This window comes from Aspergillus stella-maris (genome assembly GCF_047715825.1).
Source record: "Aspergillus stella-maris strain CBS 113639 unplaced genomic scaffold BDV14scaffold_103, whole genome shotgun sequence".
In the NCBI taxonomy this organism is placed as follows: domain Eukaryota; kingdom Fungi; phylum Ascomycota; class Eurotiomycetes; order Eurotiales; family Aspergillaceae; genus Aspergillus; species Aspergillus stella-maris.
The window spans coordinates 60,676-86,895 of record NW_027396897.1 but is presented as its reverse complement, the minus strand read 5'-3'; the positions used below and the strand labels follow the sequence as shown (position 1 = coordinate 86,895).

General features: G+C 51.1%; 11 protein-coding genes and 2 non-coding genes across 13 annotated transcripts; 6 read left to right on the top strand and 7 right to left on the bottom strand.

Moving 5' to 3' along the window:
• The first annotated feature begins 314 nt into the window (after positions 1-314).
• On the top strand, positions 315-3,070 carry BDV14DRAFT_12153 (SAE2 C-terminal domain-containing protein). The gene has a single exon (XM_073765906.1). The coding sequence runs from the start codon at positions 417-419 to the stop codon at positions 2,547-2,549; it is 2,133 nt and encodes a 710-aa protein (XP_073622400.1). The 5' UTR covers positions 315-416; the 3' UTR covers positions 2,550-3,070.
• Positions 2,721-4,276, top strand: BDV14DRAFT_12142 (peroxisomal membrane protein PEX16). The gene is made up of 4 exons (XM_073765905.1): positions 2,721-3,044; positions 3,097-3,132; positions 3,186-4,020; positions 4,072-4,276. The coding sequence occupies exons 1-4, from the start codon at positions 2,891-2,893 to the stop codon at positions 4,193-4,195; spliced, it is 1,149 nt and encodes a 382-aa protein (XP_073622399.1). The 5' UTR covers positions 2,721-2,890; the 3' UTR covers positions 4,196-4,276.
• Positions 4,277-5,716, bottom strand: BDV14DRAFT_12139 (ribonuclease H2 catalytic subunit RNH201). The gene has a single exon (XM_073765904.1). It carries the CDS (start codon positions 5,381-5,383, stop codon positions 4,358-4,360), a length of 1,026 nt encoding a protein of 341 aa, XP_073622398.1. The 5' UTR covers positions 5,384-5,716; the 3' UTR covers positions 4,277-4,357.
• Positions 5,717-5,784: 68 nt separating this feature from the next.
• BDV14DRAFT_t140 lies at positions 5,785-5,856 on the bottom strand. The gene has a single exon. It is a non-coding gene; the product is annotated as a tRNA-Cys (tRNA).
• Positions 5,857-6,171: 315 nt separating this feature from the next.
• BDV14DRAFT_184759 (uncharacterized protein) lies at positions 6,172-6,578 on the bottom strand. The gene has a single exon (XM_073770566.1). It carries the CDS (start codon positions 6,517-6,519, stop codon positions 6,196-6,198), a length of 324 nt encoding a protein of 107 aa, XP_073622397.1. The 5' UTR covers positions 6,520-6,578; the 3' UTR covers positions 6,172-6,195.
• Positions 6,579-6,727: 149 nt separating this feature from the next.
• BDV14DRAFT_206857 (Cupin domain protein) lies at positions 6,728-9,393 on the top strand (the record flags this gene model as incomplete). Its single annotated transcript, XM_073775009.1, has 5 exons — positions 6,728-6,792; positions 6,825-7,018; positions 7,068-8,228; positions 8,275-8,523; positions 8,570-9,393. 5 exons carry the CDS (start codon positions 6,728-6,730, stop codon positions 8,857-8,859), a joined length of 1,959 nt encoding a protein of 652 aa, XP_073622396.1. The 3' UTR covers positions 8,860-9,393.
• Positions 9,058-10,483, bottom strand: BDV14DRAFT_12094 (tubulin-folding cofactor B). Its single transcript, XM_073765898.1, has 4 exons — positions 10,410-10,483; positions 9,895-10,215; positions 9,592-9,811; positions 9,058-9,522 (listed from the first exon to the last, which is right to left on the bottom strand). The coding sequence occupies exons 2-4, from the start codon at positions 10,165-10,167 to the stop codon at positions 9,194-9,196; spliced, it is 822 nt and encodes a 273-aa protein (XP_073622395.1). The 5' UTR covers positions 10,168-10,215; positions 10,410-10,483; the 3' UTR covers positions 9,058-9,193.
• Positions 10,484-11,191: 708 nt separating this feature from the next.
• On the bottom strand, positions 11,192-11,842 carry BDV14DRAFT_205708 (uncharacterized protein; the record flags this gene model as incomplete). Its single annotated transcript, XM_073774779.1, has 1 exon — positions 11,192-11,842. The coding sequence occupies one exon, from the start codon at positions 11,840-11,842 to the stop codon at positions 11,192-11,194; it is 651 nt and encodes a 216-aa protein (XP_073622394.1).
• BDV14DRAFT_12056 (uncharacterized protein) lies at positions 11,825-13,017 on the bottom strand. Its single transcript, XM_073765892.1, has 2 exons — positions 12,907-13,017; positions 11,825-12,858 (listed from the first exon to the last, which is right to left on the bottom strand). The coding sequence occupies exons 1-2, from the start codon at positions 12,934-12,936 to the stop codon at positions 11,896-11,898; spliced, it is 993 nt and encodes a 330-aa protein (XP_073622393.1). The 5' UTR covers positions 12,937-13,017; the 3' UTR covers positions 11,825-11,895.
• Positions 13,018-21,174: 8,157 nt separating this feature from the next.
• BDV14DRAFT_12027 (MYB DNA-binding domain protein) lies at positions 21,175-22,600 on the top strand. The gene is made up of 2 exons (XM_073765886.1): positions 21,175-21,889; positions 21,955-22,600. The coding sequence occupies exons 1-2, from the start codon at positions 21,396-21,398 to the stop codon at positions 22,397-22,399; spliced, it is 939 nt and encodes a 312-aa protein (XP_073622392.1). The 5' UTR covers positions 21,175-21,395; the 3' UTR covers positions 22,400-22,600.
• Positions 22,568-24,099, bottom strand: BDV14DRAFT_12010 (tRNA (carboxymethyluridine(34)-5-O)-methyltransferase). The gene is made up of 3 exons (XM_073765881.1): positions 23,672-24,099; positions 23,430-23,554; positions 22,568-23,170 (listed from the first exon to the last, which is right to left on the bottom strand). The coding sequence occupies exons 1-3, from the start codon at positions 23,798-23,800 to the stop codon at positions 22,690-22,692; spliced, it is 735 nt and encodes a 244-aa protein (XP_073622391.1). The 5' UTR covers positions 23,801-24,099; the 3' UTR covers positions 22,568-22,689.
• Positions 24,100-24,244: 145 nt separating this feature from the next.
• BDV14DRAFT_184746 (uncharacterized protein) lies at positions 24,245-25,579 on the top strand. Its single transcript, XM_073770565.1, has one exon. It carries the CDS (start codon positions 24,482-24,484, stop codon positions 25,523-25,525), a length of 1,044 nt encoding a protein of 347 aa, XP_073622390.1. The 5' UTR covers positions 24,245-24,481; the 3' UTR covers positions 25,526-25,579.
• Positions 25,580-25,904: 325 nt separating this feature from the next.
• BDV14DRAFT_t141 lies at positions 25,905-25,976 on the top strand. Its single transcript has one exon. It is a non-coding gene; the product is annotated as a tRNA-Cys (tRNA).
• Positions 25,977-26,220: the final 244 nt, after the last annotated feature.

Below are 26,220 nucleotides of genomic sequence, written 5' to 3'. Positions count from 1 at the left end.
TCAGGGGTTGGTACGGTCAATTCATCGTTCGCGGTGTAGTAGCCTCGGAGAAGGTAGGTCTGAATAGCTTCAATATAGTCGAAAGAAGCAGAAGAAGCAGTCCTAAATGCGTGCCGGGCCCATAACTGTCGAACTTCGCCACGTACGTAATATTTGGTACACCACCCGAAGTATATGAAGGTCTGATTCATTCAATCTAGCTACGATACTGCACTAAATACAGTCAAAATAGGGGTAAGCTGACTAAAAGACTGAGCAAGCGCTGACTAATATCCAACCAGCGTTCCTAGCGGTATCCTAAGTTCGACAAGTACCTCTCACCTACCAGGTACCGTACTAAGGAAGACTTCCACCAGTTCAACTCGCAGTCAAAACTTCCAATTGACACTATATACTCTGGTGACCAGCGCCCCCAGATGGAGACCCTACAGCGGCTCAAGCTATCTGTTGCTCAGAGCTTTGAGGACTCCTTCGATACTGCCTATAGCGATCTTCATGCTGGACTCGCCGCGCGCGATGCGCGCGTTAAAGATGCAGAAGAAAGAGCCAATCGTGCCGAAGAGGCTCGCCAAAGAGCAGTGTCCGAGACAGATGTTTTGAAACAGGAGATCTTGCTGTTGCGCCAGGAGTTGTGGCAGGATGAGATTGATGACACTTCCACTAAACGCGAACTCGAGTTGAGCGATATATACGAGCCGAATCGTGTCTTTCGCAAAGATTTTTCTAAAGTCAATGCCGCAGACTTCCAAAAGGTTCACGATAGGTATTTCCAGTTATATCAGCAGTCTCAGACGCTCATAGAAGCCTCGGGTGACCTCAAAAACCTGGTCAAACGTTACAAAAAGAGAGTAGCTATTCTACAGGCGGAACCTCGACGCCAACCATCTGCGCCTTTGCCTGACGCCTGCACTGTCAGCCCCCGACATTTGGAAGATACGAGGCCCGTGGGTCTTTCGGCTTCACATTCGCACCCGACGCCCGAAGCCAGGTCATCAATAGCCACTAGCAGGAGCTTGGAACCAACAGTTTCAGCCAGGGAATTGGCCACTCCCGTGTCTGACATACCCCTGGGTCAAAATGGCGACAGCAATGGGGATGAAGAGAGAAGCGGAAATGGCAATCGATTGTTGGAAGTGCACCCAGAACTTTACTCAACGCCATCAGACTCCTCAACCGAAAATCCAGAACTGCCACATATTGCAGCTGAGGCTCCTGGCGCACACTCCGATACATTGAAAAGAAAGCGGGCAGTTTCCGCGTGGCCACTTCCAGCACGCAGTTTGCCTTCCGGAGTCTCAGGCATGGTATATTCATCACAACCCGCTATGGTCAAAAGCGAAACATTGTCATCCAGCCCTCTACACTCTCACTCTGTGCACCGCGGGCCACCAGGGACACAGGACCTGGACGATGTGGGCGATACCGTCGTCACCCCAACCAAAAGGGTTCGCTACAAGGAACAGGAGTATCACCGTGCTCCTTCTGGGTTGCCATCATTTCAACGTCTTGTGCGCGCAAACAGCACAGATCGGGAACATCAAATCCATTGTGGAGGATCCAGAATCCTCCAGCCCATTAACAGTAATCTACGTATTCCCAGTACCACAGCCCAGACACAAAACAGAGGCTCGAGCAAAAAAATCGGAAGCGTAAATAGAATATCTTCGCTAACAGAAGATGGCGATGAGAATGAGCCACCAGTGTTCGTCAGAAGACGAGGGGTTGAAACACCACAACGCCTTCAGCATGCTCCAGATCCGTCGACCACGCATCGACTATCAAACCTTCTTGAGGGAACATCACCAGCGAGTCGAAACTTACATGTCCGAGCAATTGATGATGCTCATACACCCACTCTAGCCCGCATATCAAAGTCTCCTGCGCAAAATACCATGTCCACTACAGATGCCTCAGCAATAGTCCCGCAAGTCATCCCTCGACTCGATGCGCAAGGGGACAGTGGGGATAGCTCTACAAACCAGCTGGAGCGTCCGGGTCAGCTAGTGGCATTGCCCGATGACGAGTCCTACCGAGCTCGGCCACTTCAACGTCTTGGTCTCGGGCATTTCAAGATAAATCCAGACTACAATCACGGGCTGGATTATGCCTATAGTGAAGTTGTCCGGAAAAGGGATGAGCGCAAATGTGCCAATGGCTGCACACGTCCTGGTTGCTGCGGTGGGAAGTTCATTGCCATGGCGCGTTTCGGCATTCCAGTCGATAGCGCTGGAAAGACAATGAGTGACCGCGAGGTCTTGGAAGAGTACTTGGGGGAGGACCAGAACCTAATCGATACGCTAAGCTCGGCAGATCGCGAAAACCTCTTAATCGAAGCAAAGGCAAGGGTTTTTGCTGACCGTTTTGGAAAGCACAGGCATCAACACCACAGACCAGGCACACCCCCTGGGTTCTGGCGTACGGAAATGCCCGGTACGCAAGAGCTGGAGGATGACCACCACGAGGCGCAGAGACAGGAGAGAGAGAAAATTAAGGAACGATACAGAGAAACAATGCGCCCAGATGGGCAATGGATATTCGCTGATGAGTGAAGATAGGGCTGCGGCCGCCACGAATACTGGCGGGAGCTTCTGCATAATAAACAACTTGTACATCTTGAATATGACAAACAGTTTAGATACGGTGACCAGAGGATCCAAAGTGATGTAACGCAAATTGGATCAGCACTCTGTAAGATGTTGGAGCTGGTGATGTCCGTCGCATACTCCGTACCTCGGCACTCATTCCTTGGCATACGCGGCACGTGCTGTCGTTTCATTCCCGGGTCCCATCTCTCCTGTCCTCAGCAACATCATCCGAGTCATCGTCGAGGCGATAGCCGTCCATCGCTCTTTCTCTCTTTCTTACTAGATGTTCCCTTGGCTACCTCGAGATGGAAGCTGCTCGGAAAACTAGGGACGCGGTCCCTGCTGCCCTCCTACAGCCATCCAAATGGCTACCAATGTACGAGGACTTCGTGACCAAGAACGCGAGCTCGATAGGGCAGGTTGAGTCGGCTTTAAGGTCCTTGACGTATATTATTCCAGGTCTGTTCTCCCAGATACTATTTTTAAATATCTTGCGCTCAATCAGCAACAGGACGCTATCGCGATTCGGAGATACCTTCAGAATGTGGTACGTTGCTTTCAATCCACCACGCGGCCAGCGACTAAACGAAATACCTGCAGTTCATTCGGGGGTACAGTTACTATCGCTATATCACGACTCTCTGATAACGAGAGTTATCTCTAATCTACCACCAAATATCCGTCGCCCAACGCCCACCCCTCACACACGCTATACCAAATACTGGTCATCGCAGTCCTCGCTATATCAAAAGGTCGCCCTCACACTTCAGACCGTTCAGTACACTGAGCTTCTATGGGAAATGATTGCGCGGCGTCGAGGCGAAAAGGTTCGCTGGCGCGTCGTCATTTTCATCGAGATGGTCAAAGCGATCTGTCGCCTGTTCCTGTTGCGCCTCACGAACTCGCGCCCACTGGTCAGCCCCCCACTACCTGAGCGCGAGATTGACCCTCGATCACTGGAAGAAGCAGAGGGTGACTGGAACGGAATGGAGTCCCCGGTCAGTGAGCGGTCATCCGATATCAACTGGACTATGCCCCGCACTGGCCTCTCTCTTCCCTCGCTACCCGATGTCAATGATGTCTCGAACTACCTCATATCAAAGGTTTTGACGGCCGATGATATAAAACCCCCGAAGGCGCTTCTGCATAGGGTCACTGGGCAGGGTCAATTAGCGGAGATGTTACACATTCTTCGGCCGGTGGTATATGCGCTTGCGCTACAGAGATGGAGCGGTAAAAAGCGAAGTTGGAGGCCTTGGTTGATTGGATTTGGCATGGAGTACGGCTGTCGCCAGCTTGCCAAGGCGGATTTCCGGGAGAGGGTCGCTGGCGGCCTTCGCGGTTTGACTGGCCTTGAGCGAGAGGAGCTGAAGAAGCGGGGCTGGTCGATGGGTTGGTGGCTGATGCGAGGGGCTTTATACGAGAATATTACCAAGTACGTCTTGACACATGTTTTGAGATGGAGTCTTGATTCTAACGTGACCAGGTCTACATTGAAAGGGTTGACGGGCAAGATGAAGGGCAAGCCGCTTCTTGATCTGGTTGGCAGCATTATTGAGGACTACGAATATCTATGGGAAAACTACTATTTTTCAACCGCTACACTTTAAGGGGTTTTTTTGGGTGAATTTATCTTGGATTGTTAATTAATATACACAGATACCCGACGGATCCAATTGACACTTTCATTTCTGCATTACATTTCCTTTGCGGCTTCGTTATAGGTGAGACGGTGGGGTATCATAGCATTATTGATGTATTTAGTTGAATGCTCATAAGACCTCTGCGGTTTTCTTTCCGAACCATTCTCTGAGTTCACCATCCGGTCCTTTGGATGTGGCCCCAGGCGATAGCAAGAAGTCCATGAGCTGCCCGTCATCTTCATCAACAGGCCAGTCAACCTTATCCCCACCCTTAAGCTCAAGCATCTCCTTCGCAGTCCCCCAGCTAAACCGACACTCGTTTCCCCACCCAAAGACAGGATCCATATTACTCCTCAACCATCCCACACACTTCGAATCGGAAGGATACCCACTTCCCCAGCCATCTCCTCCACCCCCATTTTCCTTAAACACTTCGTAGCAAACCTCCAGCGCGACATCCCTAGTAACCTTAGCAGCCACGCTTGCCGCACTAACGCAGGGATACAATGAGTCCGCCTTCTTCGCAACCGTAATCCGCAGCGAGGGAAACACCATCTCCAATTTCTTCTGATAAGTCGCCGGGTTGCCCACGGTATCAATATAAACTTCCCGCACATTCATCTTCCTCTCTTCGACGACACCCCTGATCAGCTCTATCGTCGCGTCCATCGCCTGCGCATTTAGATTATAGGCCCCCGCCGCAGGCCGCATCATTCCGGACGATATATCCCTCGCAGAAAGGAGCTTCGTCGCCCATCCGCAAGACCTGAAGAGCGGGGACCCCTCCGTGCATAATATTCGCATGAGGTTCGCTCGCACGCCCGCTGTGAGCACTTTACTATCGTCGAAGCTGTACTCTTTCGCGAGGAGCGAGTGGTGGAGTTTGCTGGGGAGATAGAATGCGCTGTAGACCATTGGCCCGAGGACCGGGCCACGGCCGGCCTCATCAACGCCGAGGATGAGGTAGTCTTCTTCTGTGTTTGCGGTTGGGTCTGTGTTTTGGGGTGGGAGTTCTGGGGGTGCCGGTGAGAAGTGTGCGTAGGATTCACCAGCGAGAAGGAGCGATTTGTCTATGCTTGGTGGGAGGAAGGTAGATGGATCGATGGCGATGGGTTCTGCATGGGATGCTTGGGATGCGGATATTTTGTCTGTCATCTTCGCTGTTATGATTGGGTTTTGATGTATGAGGCGTGAAGTTGCCAATTGGATTGCCGATGGAGATTCAGTCGGTCGTTCCAGTATGCCGAAGACGCGTCTTCACGCGATGCGCGTTACACTTAAGGCCCGGTTGGATACTCCTTGCGAGTGGGAATCGTCTCGTCGTCTGGTCACTGGGCTTAGGTTTTGATCTTGGTAAATGTTTGCTATCTTTTGCAGTACAGGCGACAAATCTGGCAGTTGATATTGTGGAAAGTAGTGAGTCGATAATTGCATAAAGTTTGACATTACCTTTGAACCGCACACTTGCAGAACCGCACCGAGCTCGCCATGACTCCGCTGCGATCCACCGCCAATTAGCATTATCCAGAAATTTGGCAAAAATGCAAAAAGAAGTAAGGACCGGACGCGAATTGAACGCGTGACCTAGCGGACTGCAGCCGCTTGCTCTACCCCTGAGCTACCGATCCTTGATTGAGAGGTTGAGACAATTTTTGCATACATATTCCTACAAACTAAACTGTGACATATCCAGGTACCGTTGCATCTTTGGGCTTCGAACACATTATAATGGAAGCAATGAATATTGCTGGCTATTCTGTCTCGATTCTCCGATGCAAATATAGCCATTGCCTTTTAACTTGCCGTGATCGACGTCAATATTCCTTGTATTCACGACATTTCCGAGCGCATAGTATACAAAACTTCAATGGTCCAGGGTCATTATAAATTCATGGTCAGGGAAATGTTGACACTACGTGGTGTCCAGGGTCGCTGGGTGTGGCCATGGTTCAATCGCGGTGTACTCTTTAAGTACTCGCAGTTTGGTGTTTTCTTGAACTAACTTCGGTGTTACCGTGGCTGCTTAGGCATGGCCACAATTGCGGCGTAAATATATATAGTCGACCCGCCGCAGTTGGAATTACCGCACCAACGTCGACAAAGCATACAGGGAACAAGTCAACTATGTGGCCAAGTATTATCCATGACATATACACACCAGGATAGCCAAGCGCAATGTGAATCTGACAGGGGAGGCAAGCATGATGAGTTGGCAACGGCCTTGCGCTGTGCAGCGAGGCATACAAACTGCCGAATATGGAACGCGTCAACCCGGTTGGGACTAGCGCCATCCGCGTGTCATGAATTCCAACGGAAACTCCCCTCCAGCTTCTTTTACCTCCTCACGCCCAATTGCGTCCACTACTCCTCTTACAGCAATAGACAGTCTAGAATACGGTCGGGACTAGATGCAGACACCACCCCACCCTTGCATATGATCAATACCTGAATCCCGCGACCGCCGGCTCGAACCTACATCACAAACGACCGATCGCAATCATGGCACCTCGGGGCCCGGCCAAGGCTCGCGACTACGACTATTCCAATGTCGGCAAAGCTGGAAGGTATACTTTTTCCTCATCTGTTTGATAAGCAGAGGGCCGCAAAAGGTGTTGCGCAATGGACTAACTCCCAGCAGGCGCACAGGTATTACTCTGGCAGAGGGCAAGCGGGATGAACATGGAATGGAAGAAGTCGAAGGAATATTCTCCTCGCCAGAGAAGTCGCCAGCGAGAGAAAATGGGGTTGATAATAGCGAGTCGATGGGCTCCGACATGTCCATGGACGAGGGTAGGTAAACCAATACCCCCAGCGCAAGCATAGACGCTGAACTTCATAGGCAACGGCCTCGGACCTGCCGATTTTTTCAAGGGCCGCAACGGGTCGCGCACGCCTCACCTTCCACCGCCGGTCGCGCGATCCCCGACAAAGACTGGCATGACCGGATCCCCTCGCAGAACTCCTGGACTGCGCTCTTCACAGAGCCCACAACGCGATCTCCCATCATCTAGCCCGTCAGACGGAAGAAGCGTGAAGAGGGACTCACGACGAGATGTATCACCCCTAACAGATAGATCCATTAATGCGACGCCCTCGTTAGAACACTCCAACGTGACGCGTGGTAAGGGAAGAATGGCTGAAAAAGTGTTGTCGGTCAACTTATCCGATAGCGATGAGAACGGGGACGAGATTGGCGACGAGAACGGAGACTTACTAGACCAAACCGATCTTGGAGGGGATAGCTTCAATGCTGGCGACGACCAATTCCTGGGCGACGAAACAGAGCTGCAAGAGGAGAACAGCGGGGATGAACCGCCCCAGGACCCTGCACCCGAGAAGCCTAAAGGAACCAGAGGGCGCAAGCCAGCAGAGAGCGCAAAAAGTACCAAGGCGCCCGCATCGCAAGACAAACCGAACGAGCGAGAGACCACACAAAAACGAAAGCGCGCCGGACGGCCACCCAAGTCCCAAACACAAGCTGCGGACGACGCCGATGAACAGAGACCGCCCAAGAAGGCGAAGACATCTGAGCCAAAGCGCCGTATTACTGGCTCATCAGGCGACCCAGAACTGGACAAGGTCGTTGACAACTACGTCAACCGGACGGGCCCGCTCAAGGGACGAAGCCTCTATATCCTCAAGAAGGAAGCGCCTACAGATCCATCCACTACCCATACGCGCTCGGGACGTGTCTCAGTCAGACCGCTGGCCTACTGGAAGAACGAACGTTGTGTTTACGGCGACGAAGAGGCGGTTGAAGGACAACGATATCCCCTCTCGAAGATCAAAGAGATAATTCGTACCGAAGAGCTGGAGCCAGAGAAGAAACAGAAGCGGCGATCCAAGAAGTCGAAATCCAAGAAGAGCAAGGATTCCGACTCCGACTCCGAAGAGGACCAGTACCGTGATCCGTATGAGGAAAAGGGTGGTGTTCTGCATGGCTACATTAGAAAGTGGGACAATGAGACTGGAACGGCCCTAGACGAGGAAGAAGTCTTAGGTGGGTTCCCTTTGCGTGTCCGAGAAGCTAAGACTGACCCATATAGACATCGCATATGCCCCGTCTGGTATCGAAACCCGGGATGTGAAAGGTGCATCATTCAGATTCGCAAAACTTCTCAGTTCCCCATTCATTGGATCTGGTATTGTCGAACTCCCTCCTGGAGGGGTCAAGAAACCCAAGAACGCCAAGAAAATGCACATGATATTCTACGTCGTCAATGGGCGAGTTCTAGTAGATATTTCTGGAGTTCAGTTCAGTGCCGGCAAGGGTTGCGTCTTCCAAGTACCTCGAGGTGAGTACGACGGACCGTGCCCTATGAACCTCTCTGACACCCGCAGGCAACTACTATAGCTTCGCCAATACCTACAACAAAGACGCTCGATTGTTCTTCACCCAAGGCTGTGTTCCTAGCACCGGCGACGGCGACGATGCCCCCGGCTCCGCGTCTAAGACCGACGCACTTGACGGGGAGACTAACACCCCACCAACTCGTCCGAAGACCACTGCTACAAGGGCAACAGCGAAGAACAATGCCGCAAAAGCTGCCAACACAAAAGCCGCTGCGAAAACCACGAAAACCACTGCCGGCAAGGGCAGACCCAGGGGAAAGCAGAAGGCCACTGCTTGAGCAGACTGCTTTCGATCCGTTTTCTCTTTCGTTCGAATCCACCCGTCCACCACGTTTTGCATAAATTTAACGCCCCATACGTCATTTTGTTTGCCTGATAACCGACCCCAGTCGTCGAGTTCTACCGTGTCTTGGTTTATCACTTTAGCGATACGTCTTTATGTTACCCCGCGGTGCTGCTTGTTTGTATTACATCTGGATCTTTTTGTCAGGCCTTTTGCACTGTACTGTTGGCGAGGCGCAGGAAACAATCAGCCTCTACCGAGACTCGCTCACCGCGAGTATAGAAACGAATATAGGTTACTTACAACGACTAATTCCATCCACTTCTGATCTAAATCTCCTCCATATTCTCATCCAACAACTCATCCAGCCCGAATGGCGGGAAATCCCCGACCTCCACCTTCTCCGGCTTCACAAACACACCCGTCTTATTGGGACACGTAAAGTAGCGCTTCCCATTGACGCTCCCGTCATTCTTTCCCGTAGGCTCGTCAAGCTCAATACCTACCCAGATCGGTAGCGGCGTCGAAGCATCAAGCGTCTCTAAATCAACACCGGAAATCGGAATCGCTGGAACGGGGCCAACGAAGCGGATTGTACCCCTGCGAATGTGGGGCGGGCTCGAAGGGAGAATAATAGCGCGCTCCTCGACGGCGATACCTGAGCTCCAATCCATCAACATCTCCACATCCCTTCATACTTATAGTGAAGGAAATAGTCTGCACTCACCTCTATTCTGCACCTCCTCCACATCCTTCCTAGCCTGCTCGGCCATAGCATCGACAGGCAAAAGCGCATTCGGGTCGAATCTTCCCAGCTTCTGGTTCTTCTTCCAGGCAAGCACGGAATTAGGAAGGTTCTCGTATGTCTCCGTAGGCAAAACGTATTTCTCGACGGAGGAGAGATCAGTGAAGTTCGTTCTCGCCGAGGGAGGCCGAGTGTCGTGAACCTATACCCATTCCAAGAAAAAGCTCATTAGCAGGCCAAAATAACACTATAGAAGATAGAATGACGAGGACAAGGCATGCAAACCTCAATCTCACACCCCTTGACAAGCCCCCAATCCCCAATTGTTCTATCCTCCCCCTCAACCCACGTATGCTCTCGCCCCGGGGCCTTGAGGCGCAGCCGTTGACTACCGGGCGGGATACCCGTCATGGTCTCGAGCTTGGATTTGACCTGGCCGACGGTCCATGATGGGGTTATGCGGCGCTCGGAGTGGAGGCGGGGTCCGGAGGAGGCATTTGAGGAGGAGGGGGTGGTTATTGCGACGGGAATGTCGGTTGGTGTTGGGGCAAAAGACATGTTGGACAAGTTCGACGATTGTGGTTGGATTGAGATGGATGAGTGGTTCTAGATCATGGATTGCATTAGTATCTTGCAATTGGATTCAGACAGCTGATGTTGCTTGAGGTGAAGGTGTTGGGATGGTGCGGGGTGACCAGGGACTTAATTATGAATTAATGAGGGTAATTTGCTATCTTCGGACCGTGAAGTTTTGCACGGCAATATAGGCTATCTGCAGGAAATAGTTTGATAGGACTTACAACTTGAACCTCTGGTGTTGTGGTCAAAGAAGTGACTTGGTTTCGATTGACATCAAAAAAAGGAGCGGGGGTGGTTCGTGATAAGACGCGACGCGGGGCGAGACATGGTCGCTTTACTTTTGGATCAACCAATGAGCGGCCTGTTCCTGTGTATTCGACATGACTCTATAAAACTGATATTAATTTCAAGGTATATGTATAAGAAGTAACAAAATACACCACAGAAACGAAATGGAACTTGATCACAACACTCCCGCCAACGCATACCGGATACCCGCCCCGGCTCGCTTTATCCTCAAGGTTCCTCCGAAATGTCACTCTCGCTCGAGTATGCAGGTGCCTGCGGTGTAGGTGGAATTTCCGCTCTCCCTGTCCCCTCGTCACCAGCAACCGCCGAACTGCCTGCCCGGCCTGTCTCTGAACCCCCAGTGTGAGACGCTGGGCTTGCAGACCGGCCAGGATTTATACCCTGCCCGTTGTCAGGTGCAGGGCTAGCATGCTCAGAGGCATGTCTGTCAGATGCCGAGTCTCCAAACAGGTCAGATGCATGATCCCGAAACGCTCTGTACGAAGGGTCATTGCTATCGTGAGACTTTTCATCCTCACTCCTCCCCGATGGCGAGTTTCTAGTCTGGTCCGCGACCGACCCCACTGCCTCGGATGATGAGTCCCCTGTAGCTTGGGTGCCAGAATCGGTTTTCTCGGATGTCGAGGTTTTGGCCTTTTGGAGGAAGAACCTTCGTCCTCACCAGAAGCAGACTCCCCAGCCCTCTCCCTCTCAGTCAAAGAACCTGCAGACTTGGTGGGAGCTGGGTCATCTGCTCTCTTTCTCTGGATGGCGTCTCCTTAGACTCTGTCTTCCTTGAACTTCCTGATGCCTCTGCTCTGACCTGGCTACTGTCTCTCGTTGTGTTCTTCAAGACCTTGATTTTTGTAATCCTTTTCTGGGCTTCCCAACTTGAGTCCGCAGCATCGGAGCCTGCAACCTTAGCCAGCTTCTTCGCCTTTGTTGTCTTGCTAGGTCCCGCGACGGCCGGTGTCTTTGTGGTGCTTTTCGACCCCCCAGTCTGTTTTGAGATTGTAACACGCTGGCGCTTCGATGTAGTCGCAGATGCTGGATGTTCTGAATCCGCTTTTCGTTTCCCAAGCATGATTTTAGTTTCTCCCTCGAGCGTCTCATTGGTTGATGCTGACGAGATTATGACTTTGATGTGGCCATGATGCTTCTTTTGTTGACCTTTCAGGTCAATAAGTTGCTTGACGTGTGGAGGAAGATCTACACGCTTATTGAACGTGAACTCGAGACCATCTCTAACCTGTATAGTCTGCTTCACGAGGATACTGAGGCCCGTGAGATCGTCGGGCGGTCCGGTAAGTGGAAAACGCCGGTATGCGAGCCCATAGGTTAGGTGTTTGCTTTCAACCTTGCTCATGATCTGGAGCAGCCGGGGCAAAGTTAAGTCACTCTCCACTGAATCACTTCTGATCAGTGACCACCTGCCATTATTTGGCTCTCTGACTGCACAAATGTCAACGTCGCCTTTGAAAGCATGTGTGTCATTGTGGTTCTTGCCGTTACCGCTTTGAAGTTCCTCATAGAAGTGAAAAATGATGGAATGAAGCTCGTATCTGACGGGCTTGACTCCTGGGTGATCTTCTTGACAATCAGTGGGATAGTCAGCGCATATTGCAGCTTGAGATAGTCATGATGGACCTTCTTGTGATCGTATCGGAGGAATAAAACTTGCGGGAGACGACTGATGATCTGAGTGCCTTTAGCTGGCTGTTCCTCCAGCTTTTGGCTGTTATCACAGGCTCTTGCATTGTCGGCGGGCGTTTCCAGCTGAAGTTGGTGGCAGATTCCCTCAGCAACACTGCAAAAGGCTTCCTGAGGCGGGGGATCCGCGGGGCATGAAACAACAAGGCTGGCTCTTTTGTAGATGGGCTCTTTATCATTCTCCGTTCCGCAACCTTGACAGGTAAAAGGCGGTAGATCAAAGGTGATTTTAGACCAGAAGTATCGTTCCAATTGAGCCAATCTTTCCTCATTCTCCTTTACCTCTTCACGTGACCGATTCAGCACCTTTTTCAGAGCAACCCAAGGTCCCTGGCGCTCTTTCGCATCGACGCCGGCTCCACTATTCTTAAGGATTCTGTGCCATATAAGCTCAATACACTTCTCCAGCGTCTCATCATAGCCGTAGTTTTCCAGCCAATATATTGAGATCAGTCTACGCAGACCACAAATCAACTCTATGTCCTCGTCATCGCACAGATGGCTTTCATCTTCCTCGGCATGGACTTCCTGAATCCAGTTCACGAAGAGAGGAGTGTGGAGCAGCATGGAAAGAACAACATTTCGGTATGAGAGGTCCTTGGAGCGTGCGAATGCTCTGGTCTGTGTGCTGTGATATTCTTCTGACCATTTAGAATTTACAATGGTCTTTGCCTGGCACTGGTTAGTGAAGTTGTGAGACCTGAAGCTCAGGGAACTTACTCTAGCTTTTCTAGCATTGTTTTGAGACATGGTGTCAGTGTGTCCCAAGGCGTGCTACGCGCAGCGTTGCGTCCTGAGAGGGATAGGGCTTTGGTAGTGAGTTGCTGAGAAGCAGCAAAAGTGATTCCCTTCGAAGTCGACATGTTGCACAGATATTAAGGTGATGCTGGATGCCATCGCGAGTCGAAAGGTTCATTGTATTCGGAGGTCTCCTATGTTGATGTTAGAAGTATCAGCGGTCAAAAAGAGTTCGTTGTCGGGATGAAAGGGTTGTCGGAGGTTGTTGTAGTGAAGAATATTTTTAGCCGACGGAGAGAAATTGTTTCTGGTTGTCGAGTCTTCGGGTATTGTGTGCTCTTGCTGGACCAGACCGGGAACACAAAGACAAACTTGAGACTCCATACAAAGGTTGCCCAAAGGAGACTTTATTGTGGTTTCAAAGCATTCAGTATTCGATAAGTATAGAGCTATGGAGTTTTTGTATAGCTATAAGTATCTATGTGCACACACTGTTGTTGTGCTCTGTATAGCACCCTTGTATAGATAGCACTAAGTAGACCATGGACCGGCACAACTCGGCAACCATCAGTCAGCAAAATGAACAACATGAATAAAAAACACTGTATAATTTTAGTCCTCCACGAAACCATCGACAACCCAGTCTTTGCCTTGGACAACAACAACAACTGAATGCCTGACCAGGTCAGCAGTTCAGTCCCCAACAGCGATGATGTCAATGAACCGAGCCAGAGGTGATCATCCCCACCATCACCCCAAGTCTCCTACCAGATTTAGAAGTAGGTCTGCCTCAACCTCTCAAGTCCGGTTCAGCAGCCTGCAGGTCAATGTCCGAACTGCGAGATTCGGCCGTACCGTTCATCGACCTTGCCCCCCTCCTAGCCACGCCCTAAGATCGGATTGAAGGATTCATCGCATTCTGACCGGGAAATTGTGGGCGAATGAGAGCGCGATCTGGGCTGATACGCAGTGCCTCACTCGATCCATAGTCAGTCAGAGAGCACTGGTCCGGTCCAACGCGGGAAGTTTCGAACAAATTAGACACGGGATTGGAGTCGTCGTCTCCTCACCGTGAGACTATCTACTCTTGCCCAACACAGGATATCCAGAGTATTCGCGGCCTTGGCGCTGGTGGCGTTGACCAGGTGGCGTCTCCTGTATCTGGGTGTTTCTGCATGCTATTCGTCGGTGAGTGCTTCAGATCGATAGCCTGCGACGAGATGGCAGTGACCTAGGGAAATGGTATTGACGGGGATATGCGACAGCTGTGGTCCTTGGTGATATGAAGGGAAATAAGAAGACCGGTCTCGACCATTTCCAGCGGCCGTGAACAAGTTCTTGAGATGAAGAACGATGAATCAGTACGCAATGCTCCGTGGTAGAAACGATAACAATCCTATATTATATGGTCCTGATGCTAATCAGAGCGATCGTTCAGCGGGAGATTCTCATCCCCCACAATCTCAATCTCAGCAGAATGTTTCATGTTTGTGAGGCTGGAGTGGGGACGGTGATAGAGGCAGCGGGAAGTCGTGCTCTGCCCCTCAATCACGATAGTTTCCATGTGCCTCAGCCATTTAATTTGCCTGGACGACCAGTTTCAATAACCGGGCTGATACAATTGGCGCCGCTCTCCCGCTGCCTTCAAGCATACTCCTTACTGGTGGCCTGATCTTGCAAGTAATAATGCAATGTTCTAGGATGACCCCGTCACAGCTGATGGATCAAGAGCTGGACTCTGCCCCTCCCAGTACAGCTCGCGAAGAGTCCCAGTTTCTCCCTCGTCGAGTCAACCCTGCGAGAGCTCAAGCTCGTCACCGCAGGACTCGGCATCTGAAAGTGTCCTTTGAGTTCAAGCCATGCACTGCAGGTATATTATATGTAGGGATGGAGGCAGTAATAGAGTTCAACGGCGATGATAGCAGAGGAGGGGTAATCTCGACATCAACGGACCAGAGCTCGCAGGATCTCGGCTTAGACTCAAGATCAGGTTAGGCCGATCTCGATCCACGCAATCTGAGCTGACCCTGGGCGTTGACAGTAGTAGCACGGAGCATTGCCGAGTCGGTAAAGAACACGAGGAGTTCCTTGGCGGCCGACTCTGTATAGAACCGCGTAAATTGTCAATATTGAATAATTGTCCAGGGTGTATCCTGTCCAAACATGTTTTTGCCCTGTTCCTTCATCATTTCAGCCCGAAGGAAACGGTGATTGACCCCACTCGCCCTGAATCATGAACCATGGAAGATGAACCAGAGATCGAGCACGGCGATGGCTGAGCTCTTCGCACTCCACAAACTCATGCCCGATCCCTGATTGCTATCATTAACCGCGTAAGCCGTCCTCTTTTATCGAAATTACCAACTCCATCATGGCGAGCCCGTCTTCCCTGGAGAATGCCCAAGGTGCTATTACCACATGTTAGCCTGTTGGGCAGCGCCATCGTTTTTCCCGAGTCATCTCTCAGTTTTGGATTATGAACGCATTGTTCTCCACAATCAGCTGGTATGGGCTTGTTCACTATCATTCAGCCGTGCTGCGAAGCGTCGATCTCAGCCGTTTCGATATGTTTCTACTCCAGATCCCTTCGATTGCATCTGCTGTGCAGCTGCCCCAGATTCGGGAGGCGATTGGGCGTCAATGATAGGCACTATCGGTGCTGAACAAGACTTTGAGATCTCACTTTGTACAGCGTGGCGTTTGGGGCTCGCCATTGCAGGGTGAATCCTAGATCGTCGAACAACACAGCACGGCAAGGCGGCTAGAAGGCAGCTGGTCCCTGAAAGCCGAGAGGCAGAATTACATCACATCTATCGAGTTCGTAGGGTAGCGAGATGGGGCCGATCTGAACCAGTTCCCGATTGTAGATTTGTACCCAATGATCACAATTTTGAATTTCGGCCCGGAGGCTAGAGCCGGAAAAGGGCAAAGATGAAGGCATCCAAGCGTTAAGCAATACGGGAGGAGCGAAGATGAAGCCAGCCTTGCTAGGAATGAAACGCAGGAGAAGATGTTGTAGGCTGCGGGCGAAGCACCGTTGAGGCTTTGGAACAAGTCATGTCGGACATCTCCCTAGCGACGATCACTGCTGCGAGCCAGGAATAGAGCGACATTAGCAGCGGTATCCCTGCCCGCGCCCGCCCCACAGGAGCCACCTGAAACCTTCGAGCCAAACGTCGCAGAGTGTAAAGGTCTCCTTCCTAACCAGGTGAGGTGCCCTCTCTCAGCTCTCTTTTGGAGACTGGTCTCTTTCCTCGTCTGGAATCGTTCGGATCCTCAGAACAAAAGGCCTTCTTACCGACCTTCTTCGCAGCTTCGAATCTCGTGGAGTCGCCGGAGCGATCAAACGCCTACGGGTGCCACAGTTGGCATCAAAGGCCAATGTACCCGTGTTCCGTACGTAGCAGTAGACGGAGTTTTCCGTGGTTCAAAGCTTCAGGGCTGCTGAAACACGAGGAAATGAACGATGGGCGAATCAGGAAGCCGCACTTTGATCAGGTCCTTCAGCCACAGCCAACGGTGCTTGCCGAGGCCGCCACCCGCAGCTCCATCTGGTCCTTCACTTCCTTTGTTCCAAGGCTGCATCTTGATTCTTCGTGAGACCCCGTACTTTGCCGGGGAACACTCTTGCAGTGGTTATTGCGGTTCAGTCTGCAATTGAGATCTTACTGCCCAGTCAAAATCACAATAACAATGAGACGTACCCTCCCACAGAGCGGACAGGTTCCAGAATCTTGCATATTGACAAGGGAGGCAGGAACCTGAGGAGCAGCACAGCAGCAGCAGCAGGATGTCAGGAACACTTCATTGTTCTAGACTCCGAAAACGAACCCACCGCCATTTCATTCTCTTCCACCGTATGATGACAGCCATAATATTCCTTACCAACAGCAACGACAAGTCCAGCCCGACAGGATGGAACCAAGAATCCCCCTCATGAGTAAATTAGCTAGGACAATCTTAACCAATACGCCCTCTTCCTGATACATTCAGTTCTTCGCAGGCGAAGTGGCCGCCACTACTTTGGATAGAGCGTCCCCACGAGTCGATGTATCTGGCGGCGACTTACCGCTTCGCAGCTCTCACAGAACCCAGTAGTCCTGCATAAGCTGCGTCGCGTCGCGTCGCGTCGGACAATCTGGTGTTTGCATTTACAAACTGCGGAACTTCTGGGGAACTCGAACCTGCCATCGCACCCAGCTTACAGGCTGGCATTCGCAAGGCAGGCTCCCGGATGCGTTCATTTCTTGTTCCCACTTACAACCTCGGGCTGACTCACTGGATTATGGTGTGCGCGTCCTACGCGCCACTTGTGATTTCCGACGGCGAACCCACGGAGCCGCTCGGTATAGCGTAAAGGGATCGGAAGGAGTCGAGACTCTGGCAGATATCCTTCAGCGATAATCTGGGACTTTTGAAGAGAGGAGTAGACTATACTACTAGTTGCAAATGGAGCCGTGGCAGAGGCATATTGGCAGGTCGACGCTGGCGTTGACAGACCCCACTGTACCCGCAGCGCCCAATGGCCGAGGCTCCAGTAGTCGTTCTTTTGTTCAGGCAAGCCACCGTTTGACCTTACAAGCCCTGCCGCTCCACTTGTCCCTGGGTAATCTTGCAGCTCTCTTGTTTCAAATCCTATCCTGGTCTCCTTTCCCGCCTGTCAGCCCCGTCGTTCGAACGCGACCTGCCATCTTCTCTCCGCAATCATCGCCTGGTCGTGATTATCACAACCTCCCCGAGAGTATGCTCTTGGGCCCCTTGCGCCCTTGTCTCAGACATGGGAGGATTCACATAGATTGTCTTCCCTGGTCCTGCGGTGGGGTATCTTTTTGCGAAGGGAAATGATTCGTAATTTTCGCCATGACAGCTTTACAGGAACCGGAAGATCGCGCTGTCATGAACAAACGAACCACTTGATGGAACCTCTTCGACCTACAAGCGATGTTCTAGACTCTGGACCTGACGGCGGGTACAAGCGCAGACGCCGCGGCAAGCAGCGGCCCAAAGCCATTGAGGCAGGTCTAAGACCACTACGGGCCCAATTGAGGATCCAATACTCAGCGGCCGTTCCTGAATTGACAGTCGCGCTACCATTCAACCGACTTGCCGCGCGAAAAAGTGTACTCATCTATAGAAGTCTACTTTCTTGCAGGTCCCTGAACAACCCGAGTTGACTTGGCTTTGTTTCGGTAGGTCGGTCCTCCCATACATCGTGTAGTAAGGATCATTCCAAGGAATTGCGAAGATTGCAAGTCGGCTCGAGTCAGGATAACCGAGATGACCAGGCTCGTAAGTGGTAGATCACATCCCAAGCGTCGGGTTCATCTCATTAGCCTCTAGCGTGAAGGAAACCGGGTCGCCCAAGACCGAGATTAGTCCCAGCCATTTTCCTTAGCAACCAAAGTTCGCCGCTGGTTGCCTTTGACCTCTCGTCACTCGCGGGTTGGAAGCAAGGTTCCTCAGGCGTAGGACAGGTGGACGGACAGGCGTCTACGAATATGAACTACCATGGAATCCTTGTCCTGATTACACTACAGGGACGAGAATGTCTGCATACAAATCGAGCAAGCGCTCATGCAAAGCTCTAGCCAAGTGGCACAAGCTAGCACGGAACAAGTAAGACCCTTTGAACCAGCTCTGGGGAATCGGAGAATTTGCATTGAAGAAGAAACGTATCTAGCGCGTGGTATTACTAGGGTCTTCCTGTCATACGGGAGTACTCCCGGGGGGAAGAAAACTCCGCAGTGGGCGAGCTCCAGTTCAGTTGGAAAGCGCCCAAGCTTGTTTGCTGTTACTTAAACAGCTTGTTCGACGTTGATGAAGAAAGCCTCTTTTTCCACTTTCCAACCCGAGTCGCTTGCTCCACCATGCAGGTGCAAATCAGCCTGGCGAGACCCGAGGGTCAACGTACAGAACAGCCCATAGTTTTTGACAGCACACGAGCATAAGGGTGGATGCATCATTTTCTGGATGAAATGAGAATGCAAAGGAGAGCTCCTAGCCTATGAAAGAACCATCACCGCCATTTCCCACGACTGGTGCGAAATACCTCAGTATGTCTTTCCCTAGTTGCGGTCGAGGGAACTTGGTCCCGCTGGAGTAGTCTAGGTCTATCTCCGCCACCAAAGGCCATGACGAACATTGTTGAATTTTTATTTTTATTTTTTAGATGATGGCGGTGGCGGTCAGGCAGACAACGATCTCTCTTTGCAAAGGACATGCAGAGGTGAACGAACAGCAGAGTGCAGTGGCACAATTAGACCCCGGATCCCAGCTAGTGCTATAATGGCAGGGCGATACTTGCCCTTCGTGGTTTGGGTTCATGGCCGTTGAGAGATCCATCGTCATGACCAGAGGCTGTCTGTTTTATTGGCCCGCCGATCCCACAGCCGTTGGAACTTATTCGAACAAGAAGTCAGAAAGGAAAACCAAGGGTCCGCAGTGACGAGGGTGGCCAATCTAAGAATATCTCCGCGAAGCATCGACAGCCGCGATGGAGCCTTCGTTCTGTTCTCACTTCCACTCTTCTTTCTCAACTCTCAACCCGTGTCGGCCGAGGCGGCTTAAGGCTGCCTATTATAGCCCGTCGCGAGTTCAGGATCTGACGCCGTTTGAACAACCTAACGTCAGCCCCGTCTGGTCTCCTCGTCCTCCACTCTTGTCTCCAGAGCGCTAGTCTCATAGTCTCATACTATGAGAACGGCTGTCTCCACTGTGAGAGAACCATGTTTCTCTCAGAGTTCTCGCCTTGCCGCGTGTTTCGTTTCTTTTTCTAATTCTTCCTTGCCGTTTAGGCTTCGATGCCAGTTCCTCGGCAATTCCCTTCCACGGAGGCCGCCGTCGATCTACGATTGCGAGAAGTACGTAGTAGTCTCTAGTAGCACAGAACCACGGATTGCTTGATGTACGGTGTGGTGTTCATGCTACAACCCGAGAAGAGACGTACGTTCTCTGCCGCGACTACAGACCACCACGTACAAGAAGACTCCATCCAACAAGGGGCAGATAGGATTGAGATCTATCATGCGTCAGGTTTAGTTTAGTTGAAGCGTCGCAGCAGCGATGATGCAGAACGGACAGAGGCCGCTGATTGCCCCATCTCTTTGTTACAAAGATCCCGCGTCAGAGCCCTTCGGCCGTTAGATTGACACGTATTTTTTAAACCGAGGAAACCAGCATTGCAGCCTGGGCTCGAACGTTCGGTGCGCGGGTTGGAGCCGTTCTCTGCTGTAATCTGTAATGGTGGGTCGATTGTGCTTTGCAATTTCGTAGAGACGACAGAAACAGAGTCCAGTTTTGAGACTCGTAAGGCATGTAGTATAATGCCATACTGCTGATAGAGTATGACTCGTAGTCTACAGTTGGTAAATGTGATTACTATAAACCCTTTAAACTAATTAGTATACTACCATGGTACGAACATGTTCCAGGTACCCTCGAGAACAACAGTATCGTCGCGTCATGCAATTTAAAAATAAAATGAAGGACTTCGCAAAAATCATGGCAGCAACGCCCTCGAACCTGGCCTCGCCTCTGGGTCAACCTCGTCCTCCATGGCTCTTATTCGATAGTCAGCCTGTCAAGTCACAGCCCGAAGATCGTTTGGTCTCTGAATTAACACTCATCCAGGCTTGTTTCATCTTTCCCCGTCGGCTTTTCCCAGAATTCCCACTCTGCTACTCCATTATTATTATTCCATTATTCCATGTTAGCAACTCTCTCCTGATCCTCCTCTTACTCCTCCTCCTGTCTGCTACTGAACTTTCTTTTTCTTCTCGCTCTCCCAAGCCTTCCCTCGTTAGGACTGTATTGTTGTTGTTTCTTAGACTCTCGTCATTCTTAGTCCCCTCCAAGCTTGAATCGCCTCTTCTCCAGCTGCAGGCTGCTTTTAGATCTCGTGCCATCCATCCTCAGTCTTCCGTCCGTTTCAACTACTGCCCTCTGTTCAAATCATCTATTGGATACTTCAAATCTCGATCCCCTATCCTTTGTTGTTCTCTCGGAGTTTCTTCGCCGTGCAGCTCTTAGATCGTCAGTCGTTTTGTGGTTGGCTCGTGATAGGATTCGCTCCGAACGCGCTTCAGCCTCCGCAGGGCAGCCATCCCATCTACTCCAGCGCCTTAGTCAACCACATACCTACCTGACTGTACGTAGTCAAGGGACATTCAGCTGCTTCTATCGCCCTGTCTGCTAAGCCCACTACTTCTGTTGCCTACCATCTTTTTAAGGTGGCCATCTGTTTGATCTATCCCGCCTGTTTGTCACACTCATTCGGCTGGGCTGTGAGTGGACTATTCGAACGTCTCTTGCCACTGTCGAGACGTGCACTCTAAATATCGGGCACCCAAGGTCAACGACGACAGCAGTTCGAGTCCTCTTTTATTCTCGGCGTCGTATGCTGCTACTGCCTTACTCCCAACCATCTCACAACCCTACAACCGAGCAAGACTGGAACGCTCTGAATCGCGCATATGATTGCGTTACGACAAAACCATCATATCCTACCACCTCCTGCCAAAGTGGATATCTCACTGCTGTTGAAGCCCCAAGATGAAGAGGAAGAGGCCTCCATGAATACCACCACGCCTTTCCCGCCTATTCCTACCATGCAACTGCCGCCGATGCCCCCGATTGCACCCCCGCCGGTTGGACTCGCGTCCCAGCAATCGGTGCCTTCGGCGTCTTCAGTGCCCCCGCTTACTGCCAAGGCCCCAGTTGCTGGAACGAAGCGCCTGCAACCAGCTCACACTGCGGAATCGCCGGCGAAGAAGCAGTCAAAGTGGTCTCCGGAAGAGGACGCCTTGATCATCGAGCTGCGAGGCAGCGGTATGAAGTGGGAGGACATCAGCAAACGACTCCCGGGACGAAGTGCAATCAGCTGCCGTCTTCATTATCAGAACTACCTGGAACGCCGAAGCGAATGGGACGAGGACAAGAAAAACAAACTTGCACGGCTTTACGAGAGGTACGGCTCTATTTAAAAAAGAGAAGTATATCACTAAGTGTTCAATTTGCTGACGTATAGAACAGATTCAAGGCCGAGATGTGGTCGAAAGTGGCAGAGGAAATGGCAATTCCATGGCGGGCTGCAGAGGCCATGCACTGGCAGTTGGGCGAGCAAGAGATGGCGCGTCGAGCTGGCGTGGTCCCGTTCTCACTCTCTAGTTCAGCGATCGATCCGCCGATGACCCGAACCCGCAGAGCGAGCACATCTCTATCCCGACCAAGAAAGGGCTCAGCATCGCGATCGATTCATCTCCCGCCTCAGCTTCCCTCTGTCCAGGAACTAACCGCCGGTGTTCCTGCGGCTGGTGTTCCAGCATACGCCCCTCCGCCTCCGTTTCCACCTCAGATGCCTCCCCGAGAAGCCTACCGGATAGCAGGGCCAGGCCCACCACTGGATTTGGGAAGGGGGCACCCGGGTCATCCAGGAATAGGACCCAGCTTCGGACTGCCCCCTCGCACGCTTCCCTAGAAGAAAGAGCAAGTTTCCCTTTGTTCGTTTTGCGTTGTTTACGCATTGCATAGCGTGGTGGTTATTTTTGAATTCGGTGGGATTTTCTCATAGACGATTTTGCGAAATTTCACCCCTCTGAGAGGTCTCATGGAAGGCGCGCTTGCTAGAGTGGGTAGGCTTGACGGTTGATTTTCTGCTCTTATTTCCACAAAAAGCAAACCGTACGACGACAGAAACCGTTTCCGAGGCTGGATCTCGGAGCGAGAATAACGTCACGCGCGCACGGTCATGTCCCGTCATGTCAAGTTCTAGTCTGCTCGAGTCGCAATCGCCCACCAGTTGTCCCTGTCGTATCCGGATTCCAGCACACGACCACCCGCGCTGACAACGTCCTGCTCCAATTCAGAACCTTGATAGAGATGATAGTACCGATGGTATACTTTTGGCTGGACATTAGGCGTGGCCTGGGATTCTGGGGTCTTCAAGACCCACGGGACCATGATATCCTGGTCATCGCCCTTATCCCAACCTCTGCGACTATTCTTCTGTTCCAGCGCCCAGACATAAACCAGGGCTCTCCCGCCAGGAACATCGCCAGACGCAGGCCGAAGCGTGCGCAAGATCTCACGAACTGCTTGGATTCTCCGCTCGGGAGTGGAAAGGTGATGCACAACGGCAATGGAAATGGCAAAGTCAAAGAATGAATCCGGGTGCGGCAGATTCAGGATATCCGCCAAGATGGTGGAGTGCGGTTGGTGCTGGCGGGCGATTTGCGCGAGGTTCTCGGATCTAGAACGGTCAGTTGGTTGGTTGCATTTGCATTTGCGATATCAACTGAAATGGTGAGGTCATGGTCACAGTTATGCCTTGCTTGATCCATCTGCAATAAGCTTGACTCTGGCCAGCCCATCCTTTTCCTTTGTGATGTAACGGGCAAAGAAGATACGATGTATATAAACGAACGAACCAACTCAAAGACAGAATATATGACGATAAACAAAAGAATAAACAAAAATACAAAAAAAAAAAAAAGAATAAATACACATACCGATCAGAACCAACAATGTAAACATCCTTATTCACAGGCAAATACTTGCCATTTCCACACCCTACATCAAGCCCAACAGCACCAGACTGCTGCTCCTGTAGGAACTTTTCCACGATTGGCCATGGCTGAACACCCGACACATTAGTAGGGATTTTACTTCACTCGCTAAAGACCGTACAGAGTCCAGAGTACATATCGCCATATGGCGGGGCTGGAATATGGAAAAGCAATGGTAAACGAACCTTGTATCTCGTGGCAGAAAAATGCTTCGCAATCTGCTGGTACACCTCGTGGACGTTCTTCTCCTCGTATGCATCTCGATCTTCAATCTGGTTTTGGTCCTCGCCCAGGCTTTGACTTTCTGTTACCATTTTGGCTAGCCTTTCTCGAACAATTGCCAGATCACTCCGTCAGTCAAGGCAGAACAACTAAATCAGGCTAGATCGGATGAGACCAAATTGAATAAATGTCTGCCCAACTGGATCAGTCCAGTCCAGTCCAATTCGATATCCGTGGCTGGAATATCAATCGGAACATAAAATCGATGCACAGTGAATAATAACCCACACAATAATGATGAGGCAGGGTTGCCTGCCGGCCAGATAGCGAGGCCTGGTTCTTTTGACGAAACAGTACGGTATCCTTGGGCTTGTCGTTAAGGATGTTGGAGGCTGGCAGGTACTTTTACGGCCTTGTGACGCGCGACGTGTAATTAAAGTTTGGGCTCGGAGAATTTGTTAGTCAGCGGCTGGTCACTGGTGCTTGAAGTTGTTAGCCTTAGGCTGCTAGTGTCTAGATTGGCTTCCTGTCTGTGTCTTTATGCTTACTTGGCATTAGCGTTGGTGGTGGGATTGCATGTGATTGTATGAAAACTATGATCGAGGACTTTCCCTACTGCTATGGATGCTGAACCTGGGACATAGCTTTGTGGCCTAACTTTGAGGCCAATGGTCTGTTCTTGAAGCAATTCGACTTGCTTCCGTCAAACATCTATACATCCTGCCTCGGCTTCGAGTAGAGCCAGCACACTACTGAGCCAAAGGCTGGACAATATGTCCGTACCACAGCCAACGCAATTTATTAACAGCGTTCTCGCTCAGCTGTCTCGTCTCACTTCATCGCCACCGGCAGCCTCAGCTGGTGCAAACGAACAAGATGACTTCGAGACTCCGACACAAACTCAGAGGCAGACACAGCGCCCCCGACCAGGCCAGACACAGACCCAGTCAGCCTTCCCAAGCGCACAGCTGACGAGCCTAAAGCCGCTGATGCTGACACTGCATTGCATCTTTCCTAACGAGTTCCTGCTTGCATTGGATATTCTGGACAGGGGCCTTGTCAGGCGGGTAAATATTCATGAAGGTGGAGATGAGGATGCAGATAAAGAGCAAGATGACCTCGAGAGCACCGCCGGAACTCAAATCGAGGGATCAACTACCCCCATGGGTACGAGGAAAGAAGACTTCTTCTTCGTCACCTCTGCATCGATGATCCCGACTTCATCATCTTCGAAGCCAAAGACACCGTCATCAAGGTCACTGTATCCAACTTCTCAGGCAGTATCTGGCCCGGAAGAACTGCGGAATGGGATCCAAAGCAGAAAGGACAAACAGTGGCAAGAAAAAGGATACGAAGTCCGACTCCAGGCATGGAACTGCACGTGTCCTCCTTTTACGCTCTCTGCGTTTCGTGATCTAGGTCCGGAGCCGTTGCCATCGTCGCCTCCTTCGTCGGATACACTGTCACGTTCATCTTCGCCCGAGTCTTCGCCTGTTCATGGCCAGACTCATCCCGAGAAGACAGGAGACCATAGCAGTCCCAAACACGATCATAGAACTGCCGAAGCTGACACATCGAGCCCAACAACAGACTCGAATACTCCCGCTTACACCTTCGGTGGCACGCTTCCTCTGCATGCGGTGTCAGCGCCGCCTGTCTGCAAGCATATCTTGGCTTGTCTTCTTGTCGCAATTTGCCCGAGGCTTGGGAGTGGTAGTGAGGGAGGTGAGAGTGAAATAGAAGGAGGGCTGACAGGTGGATTTGTCAGGCTTGAGAGGGAAGAGGTTGCTGCTTTGTGTGCGGCTTGGGGTGGGTGATGTTTTACCATGGCAATGTCCGGACGAAGACTTACAGGGTCGATTGATCTGTACCTATACATAAAGATAACTTGTACAAACGGAATGAATCAGATATAAATATTACACACTTTCCTTCTCGTCAATGGTTAGCATGCGGTCGGCAGCTGCATACATACATATATATGTACTTTACACCTGGACATACACCCAGTCTCTCACAGACAAGACAACATAGTAGCAATAAGTAACAGCGCCCCCAACACCCAAGCAATACAGCGAACACCACCCACTATTTAATCCCACCCCTCATGCCTCAACCTTCCTAGGACCCATCAACGCGATCCAAAAATTACAGTGGCTTATAACTTATAGTTTTGTCATCTCTCTCACCAACCAAGGGTCGGTAGCTCAGGGGTAGAGCAAGCGGCTGCAGTCCGCTAGGTCACGCGTTCAATTCGCGTCCGGCCCTTCTCTTTTTGCAGTTTATTTTTTATTTTTTTTATTTTCTATATCATTCATTGCATACGGCTTTAATCCTACTGCTTACTTAAGATGAGTGGGTGCCAGTCGGGTATAGGTGTATAAAACTAGGAAGAGCAGATACTACCTACCTCCCATCGATGTCACTCATGGAAGGAGCAATCCCATCTAATCTACAGCGGTTTCTGGTCTACGAATGTAAAGACCAGGTTGAGAACTACTTTTTCCACGGT